The following is a 27,639-nucleotide window of genomic DNA, read 5'->3' as shown; positions in this document are numbered from 1 at the left end:
ACCTGGTGGACACTGTCAGCAGACTGCTAAACTACTAGTATAAAAAAAAGCCACCACAGGTATACAATGTAGATGGATGGATAGTATACTTAATGGATGACGAGTGACGACACAGAGGTAGGTACAGCAGTGGCCTACCGTACTGCTATATACAGTATAATGGACCTGGTGGACACTGTCAGCAGACTGCTAAACTACTAGTATAAAAAAAAAGCCACCACAGGTATACAATGTAGATGGATGGATAGTATACTTTACGGATGACGAGTGACGACACAGAGGTAGGTACAGCAGTGGCCTACCGTACTGCTATATACAGTATAATGTACCTGGTGGACACTGTCAGCAGACTGCTAAACTACTAGTATAAAAAAAAAAGCCACCACAGGTATACAATGTAGATGGATGGATAGTATACTTAATGGATGACGAGTGACGACACAGAGGTAGGTACAGCAGTGGCCTACCGTACTGCTATATACAGTATAATGGACCTGGTGGACACTGTCAGCAGACTGCTAAACTACTAGTATTAAAAAAAAAAGCCACCACAGGTATACAATGTAGATGGATGGATAGTATACTTAATGGATGACGAGTGACGACACAGAGGTAGGTACAGCAGTGGCCTACCGTACTGCTATATACAGTATAATGGACCTGGTGGACACTGTCAGCAAACTGCTAAAAAACTACTAGTATAAAAAAAAAGCCACAGGAGTGTTTTTCAGGCAGACAAACGTATACTGGTGGTCACTGTCAGCAAAACTCTGCACTGTACTCCTGCTATAGCTGCTCCCCAGTCCCCACAATTAAGCAGTGTGAGCAGTGCACTCAGCACAGATATATCATGCAGCACACTGAGCACAGCTATGGTATGGAGCGTTTTTTTCAGGCAGAGAAGAGAACGGATAAAAAACTGGTGGTCACTATCAGCAAAACTCTGCACTGTAGTGTACTCCTCCTAACAGCTGCTCCCCAATCCTCCCCACAATAGTAAAATAAACAAGCAAAAAAGCAATCAGATCAACTGTCTCCTCTCGTATATAAACGGAGAGGACGCCAGCCACGTCCTCTCCCTATCAATCTCAATGCACGTGTGAAAATGGCGGCGACGCGCGGCTGCTTATATAGAATCCGAATCTCGCGAGAATCCGACAGCGGGATGATGACGTTCGGGCGCGCTCGGGTTAGCCGAGCAAGGCGGGAGGATCTGAGTCTGCTCGGGCCCGTGTAAAAAAAGGTAAAGCTCGGGTGGGTTCGGTCTCTCGGAAACCGAACCCGCTCATCACTAGTGTGCAGTGTGCACAGCTTACTGTGCAATTAAGAAAGTGTGCCAGTACAAGACTGTACACTACTTATAAAGTAGCTACAGCTTCATAGTAGCTGGAATTTACACAATTCAATCTTGATTTGGTATAGCATGTCATAGAATATATATAATATCTTTCGATATTTCCCCAGTGCACAGTGCCTAAAAGGTCAATTTACAGTATTAAGTGACCAAGCAGGTTTAACTTTAACCTGTACATTAAGGAAATGCTCTTATTAAGTACTTGTGCCACTGCAGTGCCTGCTCTGCTACCTCAGCTGCCACAGTAATTAAATATTCATAAATTGTGTCAATAAATCATTTTGTACTGCCGCAGTAGAAAAAAAAATCCACTTATCACCATGATAAGTGTCATTTTAATAAAATAAGCACCGTACACTGCTATTGATCACTCTGAGAATTGCTGTGGCCTTTATCAGCAACATTTTATTCATAGTTCTTTTGAAATTAGTAACTGTGTGATATTGGAAATTCGTTATACACTGTTTCAGCACCCTCTGGCAGCATTTCCTTTTGTTATATAATAAATATATATTATAATAAAATAATATAATAAATGAACAGGAAAATAATTCAGTAACGAAATGCAGATCCAAAACAAGTTAAGAGATCATCAACTAAATCTAAGCACAGATGAGCATATTTGGCTAACAACAAGTATAACTGACCACGTTAGAAGATCTTGCTGCGCAAGTCCACACTGACGATATTAAAGAACTGGCCTTGGGCTTTGTTTATGGTCACTGTAAAACATATCCTAAAGGAAAATTGTAAGCACTTAAATTCATATGGCAATAGGTGGATTAAGTGTGGGCATCAAGTCTTTTAGAAAACTGTAAACTTTATTTTATATTTTATTTTATTCAAATGCAGCAACACAGTGTGCAAATACCTGAACCAGTATGGACCCTCAGTGGCGTCATGAGGGGGGTGCGGCCCGCACCCAGGTGTCACCCTTCAATAGGGTGACACCTAAAAGGGCTGCACCCCCATCCCATCCCTCCCTCCCGGCACCAAGCCCCCTCACCCCCGCCGACTTCGGACGCGATGAGGGGCGGAGCTTGATTGCCGGCCTTGCACCGCAGGCACCGTTGCTGCACTGAGCAGAGCTGACTTCGTGCACTGCGGGCGCGGCAGCGACAGCAGCAACAGATCCCTCCCCCTGTCCCCTAGCACATTGGGAGCTGCTTGCTGTTGGGAGGGGGAGTGAGGTGACCTGGCGCGGAAAGATTGAGTTTGGACTGCTGGGAGCTAGGAGGAGTAGGCTGAAGAGAAAGAGTGCATAGTCTCATGGTGAGTGAATCGATTATAAGCAGGAGAGAGCCGGGATTTTGCCTGAACTATTTTGTTTGTTTTATCTGGTGTTTAGTTTTAATAGGTATGTGTATTTTACTCTATCTTTTTTTCCATATGTGACTTTTTTTTAAAAATGTTTATACCAGACTTGCCTACCCTCCTGCATTTAGTGGGATGCTCCCATTTTTTACTTTAGCCTTCCGCTGCCCTGGATGCCATCCTAGTCCTCCCGTTTTTACCCCGTCCCTCTGTGAGTAAAAAAAGGCCATAAAGTACCAGTATATTTTGTAATTTGTTAAAAGTAACAAATGCTACGCCGCAAAATCACCTGCCTACTCCACACCGCCGCTGCTGATTAGGTAATCTTACACTGCTGCCTTTCTCTATCCCTTCTGTATTTCGTTGCTGGCCCAATCTCTGTCACTCTCCCTGTCCCTATGTCCCTGCTGTCTATCTCCCTGTCCCTGCTGTCGCTCTCCCTGTCCCTATGTCCCTGATGTCACTCTCCCTGTCCCTATGTCCCTGCTGTCACTCTCCCTGTCCCTATGTCACTCTCCCTGTCCCTCTGTCACTCTCCCTGTCCCTGAATTGCGGCCTCATACTGTGTGGCATAATGTGAATTTTGGCTCATTCCGTGTGGCATAATGTGAATTTTGGCTCATTCCGTGTGGTACAATGTTAATTTGGCTCATTTCGTGTGAATTTTGAGCCATACTGTGTGGCATAATGTGAATTTTGGCTCATTTCATGTGAATTTTTGCTCATTCCACGTGGCATAATGTGAATTTTGGCTCATTCCGTGTGGCATAATGTGAATTTTGGCTCATTCTGTGTGCTATTGGCGGCCAGTGATGCAATCGCAATACAATTGTGATCGCATCGATGATTTAGGGTAGCACGCCACCATGTTTCCAATCGCAGCGTCCGCGTGTGATGTCACATGGCCGCCCCGAACTCATCTCCATTTATGACGGCATTCCCCCACAATGCCGAGTTGATAACCCCACAACGCCGCATCGCCACCCCGTGAACTCCTCTGCCTGTCAAATCAGGCAGAGGTGTTCGCATAAGCTGGATGCGATTGCATCTTACTTTGCGAGCACGCGCCGTATGGTCCATAGGGGGGTGACACCATGAGTTACCACACCGGGTGACACCAACCCTAGTGACGCCTCTGTGGACCCTCACAGGACCCTGAGCAGTCAGCCAGAAGCCGTAAGATGGCCACTGCCCAAGCCAGCTGCACTGCAGTCATGGACATGCAGGCGACAGCAAAACAGTATTAGTTCCCGCAGTGCACTGCACCCCATGACACTGACTGGCATACTTCCATGGTAACATGAGAAGTCACTAACTGTTTAATAAGTCTTGAAGTACCCCATTGTTCATAATTGATGCTGCTAAATGTCCCCTTTTTTTCTTTTATATGTATTTTTAAAAAGGAGATTTATGGTAGGCTTACCATGGTTAAATCTCTTTCTGCGAGGTACACTGGATTCCACAGGGAATACATTGGGGTGTAGAGAAGGATCTTGATCCAGAGGCACCAACAGGCTAAAGCTTTGACTGTTCCCAGGATGCATTGCACCGCCTCCTCTATATAACCCCCGCCTTCAGGCACTGTGAGCTCAGTTTTAGTTAACCAGTCCAATGCAGAAGCAAGTAAAAGAGAAGGCAGATATTAGTCACATAGAACCACGTTCTCACGACAGGAGAAGGGACCAGCGGCTAATGTCATATAAACCCAAAGAAGCTAGGTGCGTCAGAGTGGGCACCCTGTGGAACCCAGTGTATGTCGCAGAAACATATTAAACCTTGGTAAGTCTACCATAAATCTCCTTTTCTGCAGCGGGGTACACTGTGTTCCTTAGCGGGTATGAGAGCCCAGCGTCCAAAGAAAGCATCCTGGGAGGCGGAAGTATCAAAGACATAGAACCTAATGAACGTGTTCACTTAATACCACGTAGCCGCCTTGCACAATTGTTCTGCGGACGCGCCACGGCGGGCCACCCAAGAAAGTCCCGAGTAGAATGGGCCTTAATAGCAGCAGGAGCCGGGAGCCCAGCCTGCGCATAAGCTTGTGCAATCACCATTCTAATCCATCTGGCCGAGGTTTGCTTATTCGCAGGCCAGCCACGTTTGTGGAAACCAAGCAGTACAAAAAGGGTATCTGACCTCTTGATAGAGGCTGTTCTCTCCACATAAACAAGGAGAGCCCGTACCATATCCAAAGACCGCTCTTTGGAGGACAAGTTAAGGAGAAAAGATGACACCACTTTAGGTAAGTAACCTGGGCGAGTTCTCAGAACTGCCTGGTCACGATGGAATATCAGAAAGGGTGGACAACAGGACAAAGGGCCTAAGTCCGACACCCTTCTAGCTGAGGCATTAGCCAGAAGAAACAGGACCTTGGCTGTGAGCCATTTAAGGTCCACCGACTCAAAAAGTTCAAATGGAGACTCTTGCAGTGCATTCAGGACAACAGACAGATCCCATGGAGCCACAGGAGGGACATAGGGAGGCTGAATCCGCAGTATGCCCTGAGTGAATGTATGAACGTCAGGTATAGACGGAATTTTTCTCTGAAACCACACCAACAAGGCAGATATGTGAACCTTGATGGAGGCCAGATGAAGTCCGAAATCCAGGCCTTGTTGCAAAAAAGCCAGAAGCCTTGAAGTACTAAACTTGTAAGCATCGTAATTCTTAGCAGCACACCAGGTGAAGAAAGAATTCCAGACCCTATAATAAATCCATGCAGAAGCCATTTTGCGGGCCTTTAGCATAGTTTGGATAACCGTCTCGGAGAATCCTTTGGCCCTCAGGAGTGAAGCTTCAAGAGCCACGCCAGCAAAGCCAGTCTGGCCAGGTCTGGTTAGACACAAGGGCCATCTATCAATAGACCCTGCAGGTCTGAGAACCAATGCCGTCGGGGCCACGCTGGAGCGACTAGAAGTAGTATTCCTTCTGCTTGCTTGAACTTCCGTAGTACCCTGGGCAGGAGTGACACTGGAGGGAACATGTAGGGCAGCCAAAAGTTCCATGTAATTGCCAGTGCGTCCACGAACGCTGCTTGAGGATCCCTTGTCCTTGAGCCGAAGACCGGAACTTTGAGATTGTGTCGAGACGCCATCAGGTCTACATCTGGTAGGCCCCACTTGTCCACTAGGAGTTGAAAGACTTCCGAATGAAGACTCCACTCTCTGGAGTATACGTTCTAATGACTGAGGAAGTCCGCTTCCCAGTTGAGGACCCCCGGAATGAACACTGCCGATATACCTGGCAGATGGTGTTCCGCCCAATAAAGAATTTTTGATACTTCCATGATAGCCATGCGGCTTTGAGTGCTGCCTTGATGATTTATGTAAGTCACCGTGGTGGCGTTGTCTGATTGTACTTGAACAGGCCTGTTCTGTATCAGAGACAGGGCAAGAGTCAAAGCATTGAACACTGCCCGCAATCCCAGAATGTTTATCAGGAGGAGAGATTCCTCCTTGGTCCACCGACCCTGGAGATAGTGTTGCTCCAGCACTGCTCCCCAAACCCTCAGACTGGCGTCCATAGTCAGTAGGACCCAGTTGGGAATCCAGAAGGGATGGCCCCTTCTCAAATCAGCTGTCTCCGCAAATTTTTTCACTGCTACTTAGCAGTGAAAACATTAGTCAGGGCTGGAGGCGCACAAAGCCGCCGGCGTCCAGCAGAAGAAGACGGGAAGGGGTGGAGGGATCGAGAAGCATCCCTCTTCTCTAGCCGGGACTGTCCCCAATAGGTAAGCAGCGCAGGTGCGGGAGCATTCGCCATCTGCAGATGGCGATTGCTCCCTCAGTCAAACTGCAAAAATAGTGTATTTTCAGAGCTTGATGAATGAGTTCCCCAGACTAATCTATGGGGATGACTGGCTAGCTTGGGAGTGAAGGGTAAATAGGAGATATCTGTGATATCTCCTGCGTTACCTTCATGATGAATGGCCTCTAAACTTTATTTTTACAAAAGTAGTTGAAAATGTTCATTTTTACCTACTTTGTAGAAATTAAGTGATGATGAATATGCTCCCTGGGCAGAAGAGTGTGAACAGTGTGAACAGAGGGGTGCCACCCAGGTTGCAGTGCTGTGAAAGTGAAACCTCCATCGATTTTGCTACTATGTGACAGCCAAAAGCAGGAAAAGACTGAGCTCAATCTTTACCACATGTGTAGAAGAGTGACAGTAAGTTTGTGCCATCAAAGTGACTGAGACAAGACACTCGACAGGTACACTGGCAGTGATTATGTGCTGTGTTTTAATACGATATTAAAGGGTCCATCTTTCACCCACTATTTGCCTAGGTGATTTATTTAACCCACGTTAAAACCTTAACTAATGCATACAGCTGATCTATTGACAGACCGGTGAGCTGACAGGGATGAAGAGTTAAACATTACCCCAGTATCCCCACACCTTAATTCAATACCTATGTTTAATAGCCATCCAGTGCTACTGCTACTGGAAGAATGTCCACGGTAGTCTGATGGGTTAAGTAAGTTTGAATTACAATAGTATCTAATAAACAGATCAGTGTAGGAATGTAATAGGATAACATATTGCCCCTTCCTTGTAGTAAACACCTCAATGTGGTACCTATTGTGTCTGTATAACATAATACAAGTGGTACAGTAATGGTGGTTGGGCACATTGAAGAGTTGTTACCTAGGGGGGAAAAGGGATACAGAGTTTACAGGACTATTAGTCTGTGATTTTGTGACAGACCAGGAGGCTCCAACTGGGACAGTGGTCACTGTGGTACTGTAGCACATGTACAGATACTTACACAAGAGCAATGGCGCACACACCTGGATCCTGGTCACCTCTATACAGTTACATAGTTCCATACTGTACAGTAGTTGTTGAGGTTGAAAAAAGACAAATGTCCATCGAGTTCAACCTGTATTATAACATTTTATATCACTTAAATGTTGTATCCTTGAATATTTATTTCAGTTAGGAATTTATCTAATCCATTTTTAAACTTATTGATTGAGTCCACCATTAATACGTTCTCTGGCAGAGAATTCCAATTCCTTACTGCTCTTACAGTGAAGTACCCTTTTCTCTGTTGTGTATGAATTTTTTTTCTTCTAACCTCAGGGGGTGTCTTCGTGTCCTGTGAAGCATTTTTTTGATAAACAGATTGTCTGATAAATCCTTGTATTGTCCCTTTATGTATTTATAAATATTAATAATGTCCCCTCTCAGTCGCCTCTTTTCCAGTGTAAACAAATCTAACCCTTTAAGTCTTTCCTCTTAATTCAGTGCCTCTAACCCCATAACCAGTTTGGTGGCTCACCTCTGAACCCTTTCGAGTTCCAAGCTCTCTTTTTTATAGTGAGGTGCCCAGAACTGTATTCCAGGTGTGGCCGCACCAATGATTTATACAGTGGCAGGATTACACTCTCATCCCTTGTCTCCTTTCCCCGTTTTATGCATGCTAACACCTTATTTGCTTTTGTTGCTGCATTCTCACATTGAGTACTGCTACTAAGTCTATTATCGAAGAGCACCCCCAAATCTTTTTCAACTACCGTTATCCCTACATTTTCCCCATTTAGTTTATAGGCTGCCCTATTGTTCTTAGTCCCAAAGTGCATAATTTAACATTTGTCTATATTGAACCTCATTCTCCATTTGTCTGCCAAGACCTCCAGTCTAGATAAATCACTCTGTAGAGACTCAACATCCTTGTCTGAATTAATTACTTTACATAGTTTAGTATCATCTGCAAAAATTGACTACTGTGCTTTCTAGGCCCACTCCTAGGCAGTGGCGTGCGGTGAGGTCAGTGGCTGGTGAGGCATGCCCACTAAAGCCGCCGCTATGGCCTCTGCCAGAGGCGAGTTTAGACCTCATGGGGCCCTAAGCATCACACCGATTTGAAGCCCCCTTCCTCATACAATCCATAGCACTATATCCTGTCATCACCGCCCCTGGCTGTGCCTGCTGTGCTTGTGTCTCCTTCTACCTGCACTAAAGCAGTAGGGGGCAGATTCTGGAGCCTCCTCTCAGACAACATGGGGACAGACTCTGCTCACCTCCATTCTCCGCCAGCAGCAGCAGGTCTCCCAACAGCTGCGCTGCTGCTTGTGATGGAGACTGGAGACAAGTAGAGTCATCCCTGGCCAGCAGTACCAGTTTAGGAATGGGCTCTACCTGGCGCAGTTTAGGTACAGGCTGCAGGCCAGGAGGGTTTGGGGGGTTGTCCGGATCCTGCACATCGGGATGACGCTGTCGGTATTCTGACCGTCGTCATCTCAATCGCCAGGATTCTGATACCATCCCTCACAGTGGTTGAAGTGGAATTTTGAAGTGGGGATATGGAAAAGTGAAGGTTGCAATAATGTAGGCGCCGAAGGCGCGTGCGCTCCGGATAAGGTGGCGTGGTAACTCACAAGGGGGCGTGTCCTTCAGTGTAGTTTACCACACCATATACTCCTTATACACCACAATAGTAGGACCCCTTATACTGTCTAGTACTGGTGCCCATTTCACATTATACCACACAGTATATGCGGAAATTCACATTATAGCACACAGAATGAGCCGAAATTCACATTATAGCACACAGAATGAGCCAAAATTCACATTATAGCACACAGTATGAGCCGAAATTCACATTATAGCACACGGTATGAGCCGAATTTCACATTATAGCACACGGTATGAGCCGAAATTCACACTATAGAGCACGGTATAAGCCGAAATTCACATTATAGCACACAAAATGAGCCGAAATTCACATTATAGCACACAAAATGAGCCAAAATTCACATTATAGCACACAAAATGAGTCGAAATTCACATTATGCCACATGGAATGAGAAAAAATTCAGGGAGAGTGACAGCAGGGACAGGGAGAGTGAAAGAGGGACAGGGAAAGTGACAGCAGGGACATAGGGACAGGGAGAATGACAGAGAGCGACAGGGAGAGTGACAGCAGGGACATAGGGACAGGGAGAGTGAAAGAGGGACAGGGAAAGTGACAGCAGGGACATAGGGAGAGGGAAAGTGACAGCATAGATATAGGCACAGGGAGAGGGACAGGGAAAGTGACAGCAGGGACAGGGAGAGTGACAGAGAGAGGGACAGGGAAACTGACAGCAGGGACATAGGGACAGAGAGAGTGACAGAGAGAGGGACATGGAAAGTGACAGTAGGGGCATAGGGAAAGGGGGAGTGACATGGAGAGGGACAGGGAAAGTGACAGCAGGGACATAGGGACAGGGAGAGTGACAGAGAGCGAAAGGGAAAGTGACAGAAGGACTGGGAGAGTGAGAGAGAGGGACAGCAAGGCCATACAGTAGGGACTAGGGAGAGAGAAAGGCAGCAGGGTAAGATTACCTCTTTAGTAGCAGCGGTGCTGAGGATGCTGTTGTCTGCGGTGCAGTGGATGAGGAGGCTGTGGTCGGCATGGTGCGGAGGATGCAGAGGTGCAGAGAAGGACTGAGGGCGGCTGAGGGTGGCTAAGGTGTAGCGAGGAGGAGTCTGTGGTTGGCGGCACTGCGGCTCCTATGACTGCGGCGCTACTATTTCAAATCTGCTGCGGACCGGCAGCCTATCAGGAGCGGTACACCACAGAAGAGCTACTTATACACGATACACCACAGAAGAGACGCTTATACAAGTCACACCACAGAAGAGCCGCTTATACACGATGCACCACAGAAGAGCCACTTATACACGATACACCACAGAAGAGCCGCTTATACACGATACACCACAGAAGAGCCGCTTATACACGATACACCACAGAAGAGCCGCTTATACACGATACACCACAGAAGAGCCGCTTATACACGTTACACCACAGAAGAGCCGCTTATACATGATACACCACAGAAGAGCCGCTTATACACGTTACACCACAGAAGAGCCGGTTATACATGTTACACCACAGTAGAGGCGCTTATACACGTTACACCACAGGATAGCCGCTTATACACGTTACACTACGGAAGAGCCGCTTGGGGGGAGGGATGGAGCTGAGGGGAGAGTAGGCAAAATAGCATGCACCCACGGAAAATGATGAGCACCCATGGGGCAACCGGGCCATATACAGGTCCTTGTAGTCACCCGGGTGATGTGCCGGACCATCGGTGAGCCGGGGAAGGGGGGGATGAGCGGCATCAGCGGTGAGGGAAGCTTGCTGAGCGGCGCCGGTGGTGAGCGGGTGATTAGCGGTGCTGAGCAGGGGTGAATTCACCAGCGCCCGTCGCTCAACGCAACCGCTAGTCAGGAGAGGCCAGGGGAGCAGAGGCCGCCAGGCTCTCTTCGGCAGAGCTGCAGAGGGTCTGGCCGGATAATGGAAGCGCCCAGCGGGTGAGCTCAACTTCTAGTGCCCAATCATATTTCCATCAGTAACAGGGGCGTGCTTTCATATGGGCTGAAAGCACGCCCCTGTCACTGCGGCACTCACACTGGTGCCGCTTATCTTAGTTTTTTTTAATGGGCTTTTACAGCCCTGTCCTTGGTCGCGCCCCCTGCCCACCCCTCGCTTCCGGCTCTTTGCCATTATACACAGGAGGCACCGATCCTAGTGCCTCTAAAAAATTTTTTAACCTGTTTTCAAATGTAGAAATGATACAATAATATAAAGCATATACTTAGGACACAGAATATGTGTCATAAGTATGTTCTTTATATTATTGTAATCATTAATGACAGGGGAGGCACTGCCTCCCCTGACTGCACGTCCCTGCTCCTAGGTCATTAATGAATATGTTAAACAGCAATGGCCCTAGTACTGAACCCTGCGGTATTCCACTGAGCACTGAGGCCCAATCAGAGAACATCCCATTAAATCACCACTCGCTGTTGCCTGTTGTACAGCCAATTACTCACCCAAGTACAAATAGAGTTTCCTACCCCAAGCTCTCTTAATTTGAAAATTAGTCTCTTGTGTGGGACTTTGTCAAAGGCCTTAGCAAAGTCCAAAAACACCACATCCACCGCTTTACCCTGATCAATATTATCGCTCACTTTCTCGTAGAAGCTTATTAAGTTAGTTTGACATGACCTGTCCTTCACAAAACCATGCTGATTCCTAGTAATAACCTTGGAGGTATCCAAGTACTCTAGTATGCTATCCCTTAATATACCTTCCAGTATTTTCCCCACTATAGATGTAGAATTTACCGGTTTATAGTTACCAGGATGAGTTTTAATTCCCTTTTTAAATATTGGGACTACCTCTGATATACGCCAGTCCTACGGTATCATTCCTGATATAATTGATTAACTGAGAATCAAATATAGGGGTCTCGATAGCTCTGAGTTAAGTTCCATAAGAACCCTGGGGTGAAGTCCATCCAGCCCAGGAGATTTATTTATCTTAATTTTACTTAGTCTCTCCCAGACTACTTCCTCGTTTAACCAAGTACTTAGCAATGGGTCATTTTTATAGCTTATGTTGTGCTCTATTCTCGTCAACCGATCCTCTCTCGTGAATACTGTTGAAAGTAATTTATTTAATAACTTTTTCCCTATCATCATTAATCAAGACATCCAACTCGCCCTTCAATGGTCCAATATTCTCCTTTTTTAACCTTTTACCATTTATATACTTAAAGAACTTTCTGGGGTTTTACTTTCCTTTTGCGATTTGTTTTTCGTTTTCTATTTTAGCTGCTCTGATTTTTTTTTCATTATTTGTTACATTCCTTGTAGAACTGGAATGATTCCACCTTCCCGTCAGACTTACAGTAAATGCTTTGAAAGTAGAGATGTGCACTTGAAATTTTTCGGGTTTTGTGTTTTGGTTTTGGGTTCGGTTCCGCGGCCGTGTTTTGGGTTCGACCGCGTTTTGGCAAAACCTCACCGAATTTTTTTTGTCGGATTCGGGTGTGTTTTGGATTCGGGTGTTTTTTTCAAAAAACACTAAAAAACAGCTTAAATCATAGAATTTGGGGGTCATTTTGATCCCAAAGTATTATTAACCTCAAAATCCATAATTTCCACTCATTTTCAGTCTATTCTGAATACCTCACACCTCACAATATTATTTTTAGTCCTAAAATTTGCACCGAGGTCGCTGGATGACTAAGCTAAGCGACCCTAGTGGCCGACACAAACACCGGGCCCATCTAGGAGTGGCACTGCAGTGTCACGCAGGATGGCCCTTCCAAAAAACACTCCCCAAACAGCAGATGACGCAAAGAAAAAAAGAGGCGCAATGAGGTAGCTGTGTGAGTAAGCTCAACGACCCAAGTGGCCGACACAAACACCTGGCCCATCTAGGAGTGGCACTGCAGTGTCACGCAGGATGGCCCTTCCAAAAAACACTCCCCAAACAGCAGATGACGCAAAGAAAAAAAGAGGCGCAATGAGGTAGCTGTGTGAGTAAGATAAGCGACCCTAGTGGCCGACACAAACACCGGGCCCATCTAGGAGTGGCACTGCAGTGTCACGCAGGATGGCCCTTCCAAAAAACACTCCCCAAACAGCAGATGACGCAAAGAAAAAAAGAGGCGCAATGAGGTAGCTGTGTGAGTAAGCTCAACGACCCAAGTGGCCGACACAAACACCTGGCCCATCTAGGAGTGGCACTGCAGTGTCACGCAGGATGGCCCTTCCAAAAAACACTCCCCAAACAGCACATGACGCAAAGAAGAAAAAAAGAGGCGCAATGAGGTAGCTGTGTGAGTAAGATAAGCGACCCTAGTGGCCGACACAAACACTGGGCCCATCTAGGAGTGGCACTGCAGTGTCACGCAGGATGGCCCTTCCAAAAAACACTCCCCAAACAGCACATGACGCAAATAAAAATGAAAGAAAAAAGAGGTGCAAGATGGAATTGTCCTTGGGCCCTCCCACCCACCCTTATGTTGTATAAACAGGACATGCACACTTTAACCAACCCATCATTTCAGTGACAGGGTCTGCCACACGACTGTGACTGAAATGACGGGTTGGTTTGGACCCCCACCGAAAAAGAAGCAATTAATCTCTCCTTGCACAAACTGGCTCTACAGAGGCAAGATGTCCACCTCATCATCATCCTCCGATATATCACCGTGTACATCCCGCTCCTCACAGATTATCAATTCGTCCCCACTGGAATCCACCATCTCAGCTCCCTGTGTACTTTGTGGAGGCAATTGCTGCTGGTCAATGTCTCCACGGAGGAATTGATTATAATTCATTTTAATGAACATCATCTTCTCCACATTTTCTGGAAGTAACCTCGTACGCCGATTGCTGACAAGGTGAGCGGCGGCACTAAACACTCTTTCGGAGTACACACTTGTGGGAGGGCAACTTAGGTAGAATAAAGCCAGTTTGTGCAAGGGCCTCCAAATTGCCTCTTTTTCCTGCCAGTATAAGTACGGACTGTCTGACGTGCCTACTTGGATGCGGTCACTCATATAATCCTCCACCATTCTTTCAATGGTGAGAATCATATGCAGTGACAGTAGACGACATGTCCGTAATCGTTGTCAGGTCCTTCAGTCCGGACCAGATGTCAGCATCAGCAGTCGCTCCAGACTGCCCTGCATCACCGCCAGCGGGTGGGCTCGGAATTCTGAGCCTTTTCCTCGCACCCCCAGTTGCGGGAGAATGTGAAGGAGGAGATGTTGACAGGTCGCGTTCCGCTTGACTTGACAATTTTGTCACCAGCAGGTCTTTGAACCCCAGCAGACTTGTGTCTGCCGGAAAGAGAGATCCAAGGTAGGTTTTAAATCTAGGATCGAGCACGGTGGCCAAAATGTAGTGCTCTGATTTCAACAGATTGACCACCCGTGAATCCTTGTTAAGCGAATTAAGGGCTGCATCCACAAGTCCCACATGCCTAGCGGAATCGCTCCCTTTTAGCTCCTCCTTCAATGCCTCCAGCTTCTTCTGCAAAAGCCTGATGAGGGGAATGACCTGACTCAGGCTGGCAGTGTCTGAACTGACTTCACGTGTGGCAAGTTCAAAAGGTTGCAGAACCTTGCACAACGTTGAAATCATTCTCCACTGCGCTTGAGACAGGTACATTCCACCTCCTATATCGTGCTCAATTGTATAGGCTTGAATGGCCTTTTGCTGCTCCTCCAACCTCTGAAGCATATAGAGGGTTGAATTCCACCTCGTTACCACTTCTTGCTTCAGATGATGGCAGGGCAGGTTCAGGTGTTTTTGGTGGTGCTCCAGTTTTCTGTACGTGGTGCCTGTACGCCGAAAGTGTCCCGCAATTCTTCTGGCCACCGACAGCATCTCTTGCACGCCCCTCTCGTTTTTTTAAAAATTCTGCACCACCAAATTCAAGGTATGTGCAAAACATGGGACGTGCTGGAATTTGCCCATATTTAATGCACACACAATATTGCTGGCGTTGTCCGATGCCACAAATCCACAGGAGAGTCCAATTGGGGTAAGCCATTCCGCGATGATCTTCCTCAGTTGCCGTAAGAGGTTTTCAGCTGTGTGCGTATTCTGGAAACCGGTGATACAAAGCGTAGCCTGCCTAGGAAAGAGTTGGCATTTGCGAGATGCTGCTACTGGTGCCGCCGCTGCTGTTCTTGCGGCGGGAGTCCATACATCTACCCAGTGGGCTGTCACAGTCATATAGTCCTGAGTCTGACCCTGCCCTGCTCCACTTGTCCACATGTCCGTGGTTAAGTGGACATTGGGTACAGCTGCATTTTTTTAGGACACTGGTGACTCTTTTTCTGAGGTCTGTGTACATTTTCAGTATCGCCTGCCTAGAGAAATGGAACCTAGATGGTATTTGGTACCGGGGACACAGTACCTCCAACAAGTCTCTAGTTGGCTCTGCAGTAATGATGGATACCGGAACCACGTTTCTCACCACCCAGGATGCCAAGGCCTCAGTTATCCGCTTTGCAGCAGGATGACTGCTGTGATATTTCATCTTCCTCGCAAAGGACTGTTGGACAGTCAATTGCTTGGTGGAAGTAGTAAAAGTGGTCTTACGAGTACGACTTCCCCTCTGGGATGACCATCGACTCCCAGCAGCAACAACAGCAGCGCCAGCAGCAGTAGGCGTTACACGCAAGGATGCATCGGAGGAATCCCAGGCAGGAGAGGACTCGTCAGAATTGCCAGTGACATGGCCTGCAGGACTATTGGCATTCCTGGGGAAGGAGGAAATTGACACTGAGGGAGTTGGTGGGGTGGTTTGCGTGAGCTTGGTTACAAGAGGAAGGGATTTACTGGTCAGTGGACTGCTTCCGCTGTCGCCCAAAGTTTTTGAACTTGTCACTGACTTATTATGAATGCGCTGCAGGTGACGTATAAGGGAGGATGTTCCGCGGTGGTTAACGTCCTTACCCCTACTTATTACAGCTTGACAAAGGCAACACACGGCTTGACAAATGTTGTCCGCATTTCTGGTGAAATACTTCCACACCGAAGAGCTGATTTTTTGGGTATTTTCACCAGGCATGTCAACGGCCCTATTCCTCCCACGGACAACAGGTGTCTCCCCGGGTGCCTGACTTAAACAAACCAACTCACCATCAGAATCCTCCTTGTCAATTTCCTCCCCAGCGCCAGCAACACCCATATCCTCCTCATCCTGGTGTACTTCAACACTGACATCTTCAATCTGACTATCAGGAACTGGACTGCGGGTGCTCCTTCCAGCACTTGCAGGGGGCGTGCAAATGGTGGAAGGCGCATGCTCTTCACGTCCAGTGTTGGGAAGGTCAGGCATCGCAACCGACACAATTGGACTCTCCTTGTGGATTTGGGATTTGGAAGAACGCACAGTTCTTTGCGGTGCTTTTGCCAGCTTGAGTCTTTTCAGTTTTCTAGCGAGAGGCTGAGTGCTTCCATCCTCATGTGAAGCTGAACCACTAGCCATGAACATAGGCCAGGGCCTCAGCCGTTCCTTGCCACTCCGTGTGGTAAATGGCATATTGGCAAGTTTACGCTTCTCCTCCGACAATTTTATTTTAGATTTTGGAGTCCTTTTTTTACTGATATTTGGTGTTTTGGATTTTACATGCTCTGTACTATGACATTGGGCATCGGCCTTGGCAGACGACGTTGCTGGCATTTCATCGTCTCGGCCATGACTAGTGGCAGCAGCTTCAGCACGAGGTGGAAGTGGATCTTGATCTTTCCCTAATTTTGGAACCTCAACATTTTTGTTCTCCATATTTTAATAGGCACAACTAAAAGACACAGAGGTAGCTACAGCCGTGGACTACCGTACTGTGTCTGCTGCTAATATAGACTGGATGATAATGAGATGAAATCAATATATATATATATATATATAATATCACTAGTACTGCAGCCGGACAGGTATATAATATATATGTATTATGTACTAATGACTGATGACGGACCTGCTGGACACTGTCAGCTCAGCAGCACCGCAGACTGCTACAGTAAGCTACTATAGTAGTATGTATCAAGAAGAAAGAAAAAAAAAAACCACGGGTAGGTGGTATACAATTATGGATGGACCAGCGACTGCCAACACAGAGGTAGCTACAGCCGTGGACTACCGTACTGTCTGCTGCTAATATAGACTGGATGATAATGAGATGAAATCAATATATATATATATAATATCACACTAGTACTGCAGCCGGACAGGTATATAATATATATTTATTATGTACTAATGACTGATGACGGACCTGCTGGACACTGTCAGCTCAGCAGCACCGCAGACTGCTACAGTAAGCTACTATAGTAGTATGTATCAAGAAGAAAGAAAAAAAAAAACCACGGGTAGGTGGTATACAATTATGGATGGACCAGCGACTGCCGACACAGAGGTAGCTACAGCCGTGGACTACCGTACTGTGTCTGCTGCTAATATAGACTGGATGATAATGAGATGAAATCAATATATATATATATATAATATCACACTAGTACTGCAGCCGGACAGGTATATAATATATATTCATTATGTACTAATGACTGATGACGGACCTGCTGGACACTGTCAGCTCAGCAGCACCGCAGACTGCTACAGTAAGCTACTATAGTAGTATGTATCAAGAAGAAAGAAAAAAAAAAACCACGGGTAGGTGGTATACAATTATGGATGGACCAGCGACTGCCGACACAGAGGTAGCTACAGCCGTGGACTACCGTACTGTGTCTGCTGCTAATATAGACTGGATGATAATGAGATGAAATCAATATATATATATATAATATCACTAGTACTGCAGCCGGACAGGTATATAATATATATTTATTATGTAATGACTGATGACGGACCTGCTGGACACTGTCAGCTCAGCAGCACCGCAGACTGCTACAGTAAGCTACTATAGTAGTATGTATCAAGAAGAAAGAACAAAAAAAAACACGGGTAGGTGGTATACAATATTATATATATATTATATACAATTATACATATATATTATATATATTAAACTGGTGGTGATTATTATAAACTGGTGGTCAGGTCACTGGTCACACTATCAGCAACTTGCAAGTAGTACTCCTAAGCAGACAATCACAATATATATTATACTGGTGGTCAGTGTGGTCACAATGGCAGTGTGGCACTCTGGAGGCAAAAGTGTGCACTGTACGTTATATGTACTCCTGAGTCCTGCTCTCAGACTCTAACTGCTCCCCACTGTCAGTGTCTCCCCCACAAGTCAGATATACATTATACAGTCACACTATCTATCTATCACTTCAGCAAGTAGTAGTACTCCTCCTAAAGTACTCCTCCTAATGCTCCCCAAAATTACTACTGTGTCTCTCTCTACTCTAGTCTCACTCTCTATAAACGGAGAGGACGCCAGCCACGTCCTCTCCCTATCAATCTCAATGCACGTGTGAAAATGGCGGCGACGCGCGGCTCCTTATATAGAATCCGAGTCTCGCGATAGAATCCGAGCCTCGCGAGAATCCGACAGCGGGATGATGACGTTCGGGCGCGCTCGGGTTAACCGAGCAAGGCGGGAAGATCCGAGTCGCTCGGACCCGTGTAAAAAAACATGAAGTTCGGGCGGGTTCGGATTCCGAGGAACCGAACCCGCTCATCTCTATTTGAAAGGAGACCTCTTTTTATCCATTTGCTCCTTGACCTTCTTATTAAGCCACATCGGTTTGAATTTACTACTCTTGTTTTTGTTAACCTTGGGAATGAACAAATGAGTGTACTTATTGAGCACAGTTGTAAAAACACACATTTCAGCCGTATTCTTACCATGAAATACAATTTCCCAATTGATGTCCTTCATTGCTTGTTTCAGCAAGTTGAAATTAGCTTTTCTAAAGTTTAAAGTCTTAGTTAGACCCTTTTAATGTTGTTTTTGGAAGCTGATATCTAATGTGATCACATTGTGATCGCTGTTTCCCAAGGTCTCCTCTACTTTAGTATTTGATATTATCTCCTCATTATTAGTTAGTATTAGGTCCAGTATAGTCCTATGCCTAGTTGGTTCCTCGATTACCTGGGACAAGTAATGATCTTTTAGCATGTTGAAGAACCTGTTACCCCTAGCTGTATTTACAGTTTCGGTGTTCCAATTTATATCCAGGTAATTAACGTCTCCAATGATAATGACCTCCCCCATTCCTGCAGCTTTTTTGATTTGCTACAAGAGTTGTAATTCGTCAGACACACTAATATCTGCTGGTTTGTAGCATGTCTCTATTAAAAGCTTTTTTGTATCTTTACCCCCACTCGAAATCTCAACCCATAATAACTCCTCGTTATCTCCAATCCCCTCGTAAATGACCTCCTTTAAATACGGGTTAAGAATGGCTTAACATAAAGACAAACACCCCCTCCCTTTTCATTAGTCCTATCTCGCCTGAAGAGGGTGTACCCCTACTTGTTTGCTGCCCAGTCGTGAGAATCGTCCCACCATGTCTCTATAATGCCTATTATATCATATCTTCATTACATGCAATCATTTGTAATTCCCGCATTTTACTTGTTAGGTTTTGATCTGCAAGTTTTATTTCTTTCCTTAGGAGCTTGAGTTTCCCTTAATTTACCATTACTGACTGCTTTTCTCCTTCCCCCCTCTCCACCCCCATTATACTTTATACATCCCATTTTACTTCTCTCTCTAGTTGTCCCACTAATTCTTTCTAATCCCTCCCCCGGGCACCTAGTTTAAAATCTCCTCCAGCCTTCTAACCCTCCTTCCCCCCAGCACTGCTGCCCCCTCCTCATTCAGGTGCAATCCATTGCGACAAATAATATGGCGCCTGACTGAAAAGTCCACCCAGTGTTCCAGGAACATATACCCCTCTTTCCTACACCAGTCTCTAAGCCACACATTTACCTCCCCAATCTCCCTCTGCCATCCTGGACTAACGCGTGGCACAGGTAATATTTCAGAGAAAATTACTTTAGATGTCCTTGCCTGTAGTTTCTGGCCTAGGTCCCTATAATCTTTCTTAAGGACATCCCACCTGCCACTAACTTTGTCGTTGGTGCCAACGTGCACCAAGACCACCGGGTCATTTCCGGCCCCTCCCAACAATCTTTCTACCTGGTCCGCAATGTGCCATACCCGAGCACCTGGGTGCTTTACCACAGATGTAAGAATATGTTTGCCATAGGGCGTACACACATCTTACATTAAATTGTCCAAGGCAAGAGAATATGCCTTCTTTCTAACCACAATACAGCTCAAATGAGACCACTATTGAGCAGATGGTATTTGAAGAAAATTCACCGTCTTAGTTTGATGGGCTGAGTTAGTATGTACTGTACGTCAGTACTATTCAATAACCTGATTAGTACAGGAAAGTGGTAAGATACCATATAACCATTTCCTTCTGATATACATTGCTTATATAAAAGTATTCAGAGTACAAAGGGTTTTATCATCTTACTGTCATATTCAGTGCCTGGAATGGGGAGCAGAGCTGCCCGAAGCGGTTACACTTGTTAACGTCGATGTCGGTGGCAAGATGTCTGCGCACTTTTTTATCCACTGCAATCTGCAGTTTATTTTCCTGAATGACACAGAAAAACGTGTTATTGTTGTTGCACATCTAGCAATGTCTCAAAATGTGATACACATGTGTCTAGAACATTTGTGCACAACAGCTTGTTATATAGAAGGGTTATATGTGACATACACAAAACTGTATAGCAGCATTAACTGTGGTGCCAACACAATAGTTGCTGTAAAGTTCATTTCTGCTATGTGAACATGTTTTATACTGAGAGATTTAATATAATTACTGAATATGTTTGAATTAAGCTAGATAATAAGGAAACATACAATTAAAAATATCTTAAAATATGTAATCAGATGAAAAATGTTTCACATATATACTGTATATTGTATTAGTGGCTCTCTAAGTAAATATATTGTATGCACCTCATTATCAGTAACAGACATCTTCCATGTCCGCTCAGCAGCTTTTTCTTCCAGCAAAACAAGAGGGTCTGTAAGGGAAGATTCTGAAAAATTATCATTCTGAATTATTCATTACATTATGAAAAAGAGAACTTGAGAAATCCACTTTATTTAGCCAAAGGTGTGTGTTATATATGTCCTATAATAGACACAGAGACATAATGCAGCATTCCTAATATATGCATAAACCTCTAAGGGGCCTATTTATTAACATTATTTGTACAAAAATATTGTGAAAAATCACACCCTTTTCACATTATTTTAGTATCACCTGAATGTATTAACCACCTGCCTGGCGTGGTCGCATCAGATGTGACCATGCCTGCAAGTGCTCTATCTGACCTGGTCGCACAGTATGCGACCAGTTAGATAAACAGTGTTAGCAGTGACAGGGAAGGGAAACTTCCCTCCGCTGCTGCTGTCAGGGGGACCGAAAGGTCCCTCTGCCTCCCTACACTCTCCCCTACTGATTGCTGTGCTGACAATCACTGCTGATCGGTCAGCATGACAGGATCCACCTCCTCCAGCGGCTGCAGACAATAGCAGCCGCTGGGGAGTGTAACTTAACCACCCCAAGCCCTCCCTGTGTACCTGGAGGCTGTCCTGGCATTCTAAATGAAATCTGCAATGGTCGCGATGTTTCCGATGTTCCGATGGTCACAATGATTTCAATCGATTATTCGATGTTTGGGAAAATATTTTACAATTTTTTCCCCCTTTTTTTTTACTAAAATCATTTTGCATAGGGTTAGATTCATGCTCTTCACCTAATTCACTCATAAAACCCCCCCGACAACTTCTGAGTGTTTTTTGGGGGAAAAATTTGTCAGTTAAATGGTTAAAGGACATTTGGAGCAAACCCTTTAATTGTCATTTTTAGTAACCCAGATCGCATTCCCCATACTTATAATGGGAAATGCGATGTAGCCAAATTTAATAAAAAAAAAAAAAAAAGTAAAAAAATACCGCAGTGTGCCTTGGGATACTCTTGCCAGCTCAGGCTGGCGAGATCACAGGTAAGTACTGCGATGTACACCCTTTTGCCCAGCTTTCTCTGCCCCTGGCAGAGAAATCTGAGCGGGGACCCGGTAGTGTGATCAACTATGTATGTCCGATGGACACACAAGCTGATCACTTGTAAAAAAAAAACAAAAAAAAAACCCAAAACCATACTCACCTGTTCAGGGAGCCGGCGTCCGCTGCTCCGGTGAGCGCTGCCGAGCGCCGGGTTCCCCCATATGCTGCGCTGTGACCCCGGTGCAGTAAAGGGATGCTGCAAAACGGCAGCTCACTTTACAGCACCGGAGGTCACAGCGCAAAAGAAGGACCCAGCGGCCGCCAGTGCTCACTGGAGCACCAGACACCGGCTCCTGGACTAGTAAGTATGGATCCGGGGGGGGGTGATTTATCCGTTGCGGGGATAGTCGTGACGGGGGGGACACGACGGCGGAGGTAGTGACGGGCAGCGACACATGCACAGCAGGCCATCAGGGTATTTTTTATGAAAAATACCCTGATGATGCTGCGGAGTGGCATCACAGGGACAGACCTTGACCGCAAGCTCAGTCTCTGCATGCGATAATTGATACATCCATGCGATGTACTCAATTATCGCAGTGCGAATTTGGTCGAGTTTATCACATGTCATCTGCATTATTTGATGTGGATGGTGATAAATAGACCTCCAAATGATTTGTTTTATATTTAGTTTTGCTTCACCACCCTCTTTTCAGCATCAAAGGGAAAAGACAGATCAACAAATTTCTAAAAATTAGATAATATAGCTTTGGTGAAAGGAATGAAACGTTATTTGAATGGGTTATTTCTGTTCTTATATACAATATTCAGTGATTTTGGGAGTGTATTATGTCAGAGCATCATGCAAGGTAATTAGGTCTAGCTTACTTGGAGAGCAGTTGTGGAATAATCTGGTAATTACTCAGGGTAAAGCAGCTGACAGATCCTATACCTTTGCTGAGGTGGCTGCTCAGAGATATTCCTGTATACGTGTTTGTATGACTATACAAGGTACTCATAACAGGGGTGCACATTGGTCTAGTTGTGTAATGATGCATGCTGCACCTTTCAGTGATGCCCTGTTTACACAGTGAGACAGAAATCAAACACTTGTTGGATCTGTACAAGGCAGATGGAATGCAGTCGAAAAACGTGACTTGTTACCTGGAAATTCACTATTCTAAAATATGCATACTTTAAATACTGTATGGTGACACTTATGTGGTGTATATATCATAGCAAAGTACAACGATTATCTGCAATTGAATGTTATGGAAATATCATTGTTGTCTTTTTATCTTAATATTGCAAAATACTATGGGCCCAATTTATGTTTGGAAGGAATTGCATTTGCATTTGAAAAACGGTGCCGAGTGCTGCCCCCGCTCGCCCCCCCAAATGCCGCAGTATGTCAATCATGCTGCGGCTGACAGGGGGTTGTGTGCGATATTGCAAGACCCGTTCTGCACAAGACCCTCAAACATTGTATTAACATGCAAACCATCGGGTTTGCGTACAAATATGAATTAAAGCCTATATTACAATGAACACACTGCACTGAAAATAGTTTTAACAAATTCAAAGGCCTCCTGCACACTGACACTTTGCTCTATGGTGCAAAATGTTGAGGCACATTCAAAGGCACCTGGACTCCTCAAAGTTATTTGATATAGGGCTCATACACAAAAGTATTAGAGAAAAATTAAGGTGCACTGACAATAGCAGCTGGTAAGGGGGTGGTGAATCCCCTAGATACAAAAAGAAAGGAAAATAACCGGCGTTGGCTGCTCATGTATTAGAAGGAAATAAGCTTAAAAATTCTGAAGGCTTGTATAAAATATACAAATTTATTAATAACACATAGTAAATTGACCATATGATTATATTAAAATATACCACATAAAGGCCTGTATCTAAAAAGTCCACAATGCTGGCTAGGGAGCACTCAAATAGGACCAATGTCACTGGATAAGACCATCAATAATCGGTAGTATTGCATATATCCGATAGTTTAGGAGTCATGAGGTTGTTATCAGTGATCCAAATGCAGATACCGTCCACCTCAAATATCACTGGAAAGGTATATACTGTGTGTCCTTGAAGATGTTGGACGGATCCAGGAGAGTGAAAACTGCAGTGGAAGGTCCAGTCCTTTGCAAAGGAGTGACCAATATGTGCCAGCAGGATGGTGGATGACAATAACAGGCTGAACGGCTTTGAACGGCTCAACGCATTTCGCTGGTTTGTATGGTCCAGCTTCCTCAGGAGCAAGTATATAGTGGTTTGGTGTGAGGTATAAAAAGGCCTCACACCAAACCACCATATACTTGCTCCTGAGGAAGCTGGAACATACAAACCTGCGAAACGCGTTGAACATTGGTCCTATTTGAGTGCTCCCTAGCGAGCATTGTGGACTTTTTAGATACAGTCCTTTATGTGGTACATTTTAATATAATCATATGGTCAATTTACTATGTGTTATTAATAAATTTGTATATTTTAAACAAGCCTTCAGAATTTTTAATCTTACTTCCTTCTAATACATGAGCAGCCAGCGCTGGTTATTTTCCTTTCTTCTAATACACAAAAGATTTGGTTGAAAATATCTATTGATTTAAAAAAAAAAAAAAATTAACAAAGCAAAAACAAACAGTAATAGTAAACTGTTTTGAAAGATAAATTAATTTCAGTGTCAAGTGCCCATCAGAAGCAATCTGCAGGGAGAAATTGGCGTAGGGCTCGTTTAATGACAGCCTGGTCTAGACAGAGCAGCCGATGGGTATTATGGCTCTCAGATCCCCTTGTGTCTGCCAAAACCTCACTCCACTAATTTCAGTTTTGTGCGTGTAGCACTTGGCATCAAGTGAAGCAGGTAACTTGGACACTAAACCACATCCTGCACTAAGTGTCTGAATATGGCAGTGCCAGCCGGAGGTGGGTTTGGGGTCACTGAAATGTACAGGGTCAAATAAAAAGTGTTTTTGGATCCGTATAGTAAGTGTGGACAGCCGTAATCGGATAATTGCTATAGTTTACTGAAAAAGTTTATATTATATTTATTTATTTTTGTGACAAAGAAAATAATACTATAGACCAGAATATGTATTCTTTCCATAAGCACAAATGGTCCTATGTTTAAAACTTAATTAGGAATTAAAGTTTTTGCTATTTACAGGTATTGTATGAAAATTAGTTTACTCTGTTGTGTGTCAATGTGCATGTGTTAGAACTAGTGATGAGCGGGTTCGGTTTCTCGGAATCCAAACCCCCCCGAACTTCACCCATTTTACACGGTTCCGAGGCAGATTCGGATCCTCCCGCCTTGCTCGGTTAACCCGAGCGCGCCCGAATGTCATCATCCCGCTGTCGGATCCTCGCAAGATTCGTATTCTATATAAGGAGCCGCGCGTCGCCGCCATTTTCACTTGTGCATTGGAGATGATAGGGAGAGGACGTGCAGCGTTCTCTCAGTTTCTGTGTTCAGTGTGCTGCAAATATCTGTGCTCAGTGTGCTGCAAATATCTGTGCTCAGTGTGCTTGCAAATATCTGTGCTCAGTGTGCTGAAAATATCTACGTTCTCTGCCTGAAAAACAGTGCAGAATTTTGCTGACCAGTGACCACCAGTATTATATAGCAGTACGGTACAGTAGTCCACTGCTCTACCTACCACTGTGTCGTCAAGTATACTATCCATCCATACCTTTGGTGCATTTTAGTTGTGCGCAGTATATATAGTAGGAGGACAGTGCAGAATTTTGCTGACCACCAGTATATAATATATAGCAGTACGGTACAGTAGGCCACTGCTCTACCTACCTCTGTGTCGTCAAGTATACTATCCATCCATACCTGTGGTGCATTTTAGTTGTGCGCAGTATTATATAGTAGGAGGACAGTGCAGAATTTTGCTGACCACCAGTATATAATATATAGCAGTACGGTACAGTAGTCCACTGCTCTACCTACCTCTGTGTCGTCAAGTATACTATCCATCTATACCTGTAGTGCATTTTAGTTGTGCGCAGTATTATATAGTAGGAGGACAGTGCAGAATTTTGCTGACCACCAGTATATAATATATAGCAGTACGGTACAGTAGTCCACTGCTCTACCTACCTCTGTGTCGTCAAGTATACTATCCATCCATACCTGTGGTGCATTTTAGTTGTGCACAGTATTATATAGTAGGAGGACAGTGCAGAATTTTGCTGACCACCAGTATATAATATATAGCAGTACGGTACAGTAGTCCACTGCTCTACATATCTCTGTGTCGTCAAGTATACTATCCATCCATACCTGTGGTGCATTTTAGTTGTGCGCAGTATTATATAGTAGGAGGACAGTGCAGAATTTTGCTGACCACCAGTATATAATATATAGCAGTACGGTACAGTAGGCCACTGCTCTACCTACCTCTGTGTCGTCAAGTATACTATCCATCCATACCTGTGGTGCATTTTAGTTGTGCGCAGTATTATATAGTAGGAGGACAGTGCAGAATTTTGCTGACCACCAGTATATAATATATAGCAGTACAGTACAGTAGTCCACTGCTCTACCTAACTCTGTGTCATCAAGTATACTATCCATCCATACCTGTGGTGCATTTTAGTTGTGCGCAGTATTATATAGTAGGAGGACAGTGCAGAATTGTGCTGACCACCAGTATATAATATATAGCAGTACGGTACAGTAGTCCACTGCTCTACCTACCTCTGTGTCGTCAAGTATACTATCCATCCATACCTGTGGTGCATTTTAGTTGTATGTAGTATTATATAGTAGGAGGACAGTGCAGAATTTTGCTGACCACCAGTATATATATAGCAGTACGGTACAGTAGTCCATTGCTCTACCTCTGTGTCGTCAAGTATACTACAAAAGTTCAGTAAAATGACCCAAAAATCAAAATTAGAAGCATCTGATGAGAAGCGTAAACTTGCCAATATGCCATTTACGACTCGGAGTGGCAAGGAACGGCTGAGGCCCTGGCCTATGTTCATGGCTAGTGGTTCAGATTCACATGAGGATGGAAGCACTCATTCTCTCGCTAGAAAACTGCAGTGCCACTCCTAGGTGGGCCAGGTGTTTGTGTCGGCCACTTGGGTTGCTTAGCTTAGCCATCCAGCGACCTTGGTGCACCTCTTTTTTTCTTTGCATCATGTGCTGTTTGGAGACTATTTTTTAAATCGCCCATCCTGTCTGACACTGCAGTGCCACTCCTAGATGGGCCAGGTGTTTGTGTCGGCCACTTGGGTCGCTTAGCTTAGCCATCCAGCGATCTTGGTGCGCCTCTTTTTTTCTTTGCATCATGTGCTATTTGGGGACTATTTTTTAAATCGGCCATCCTGTCTGACACTGCAGTGCCACTCCTAGATGGGCCAGGTGTTTGTGTCGGCCACTTGGGTCACTTAGCTTAGTCATCCAGCGACCTCGGTGCAAATTTTAGGACTAAAAATAATATTGTGAGGTGTTCAGAATAGACTGGAAATGAGTGGAAATTATGGTTATTGAGGTTAATAATACTATGGGATCAAAATGACCCCCAAATTCTATGATTTAAGCTGTTTTTGAGGGTTTTTTGTAAAAACAAAAAAAACAAATCCAAAACACACCCGAATCCGACAAAAAATTTTCAGGGAGGT

General features: G+C 44.9%; 1 protein-coding gene across 1 annotated transcript in view; it reads right to left on the bottom strand.

Annotated features, from left to right (window-relative positions):
* The window catches only part of LOC135056050 (WD repeat-containing protein on Y chromosome-like), a 242,493-nt gene that overhangs the window by 18,609 nt on the left and 196,245 nt on the right, over positions 1-27,639 (bottom strand). Inside the window, exons 19-20 of the mRNA XM_063960774.1 lie at positions 20,935-21,002; positions 20,441-20,563 (exon numbers count right to left, since the gene is read on the bottom strand). Of these exons, the coding sequence (XP_063816844.1) occupies positions 20,441-20,563; positions 20,935-21,002 (191 nt within the window). The remainder of the gene's footprint in view (positions 1-20,440; positions 20,564-20,934; positions 21,003-27,639) is intronic.

The sequence above is a fragment of the Pseudophryne corroboree genome, chromosome 3 (assembly GCF_028390025.1).
Source record: "Pseudophryne corroboree isolate aPseCor3 chromosome 3, aPseCor3.hap2, whole genome shotgun sequence".
NCBI lineage: Eukaryota > Metazoa > Chordata > Amphibia > Anura > Myobatrachidae > Pseudophryne > Pseudophryne corroboree.
The sequence above is the reverse complement of the archived record's forward strand: the minus strand, read 5'-3'. Positions and strand labels throughout refer to the sequence as shown.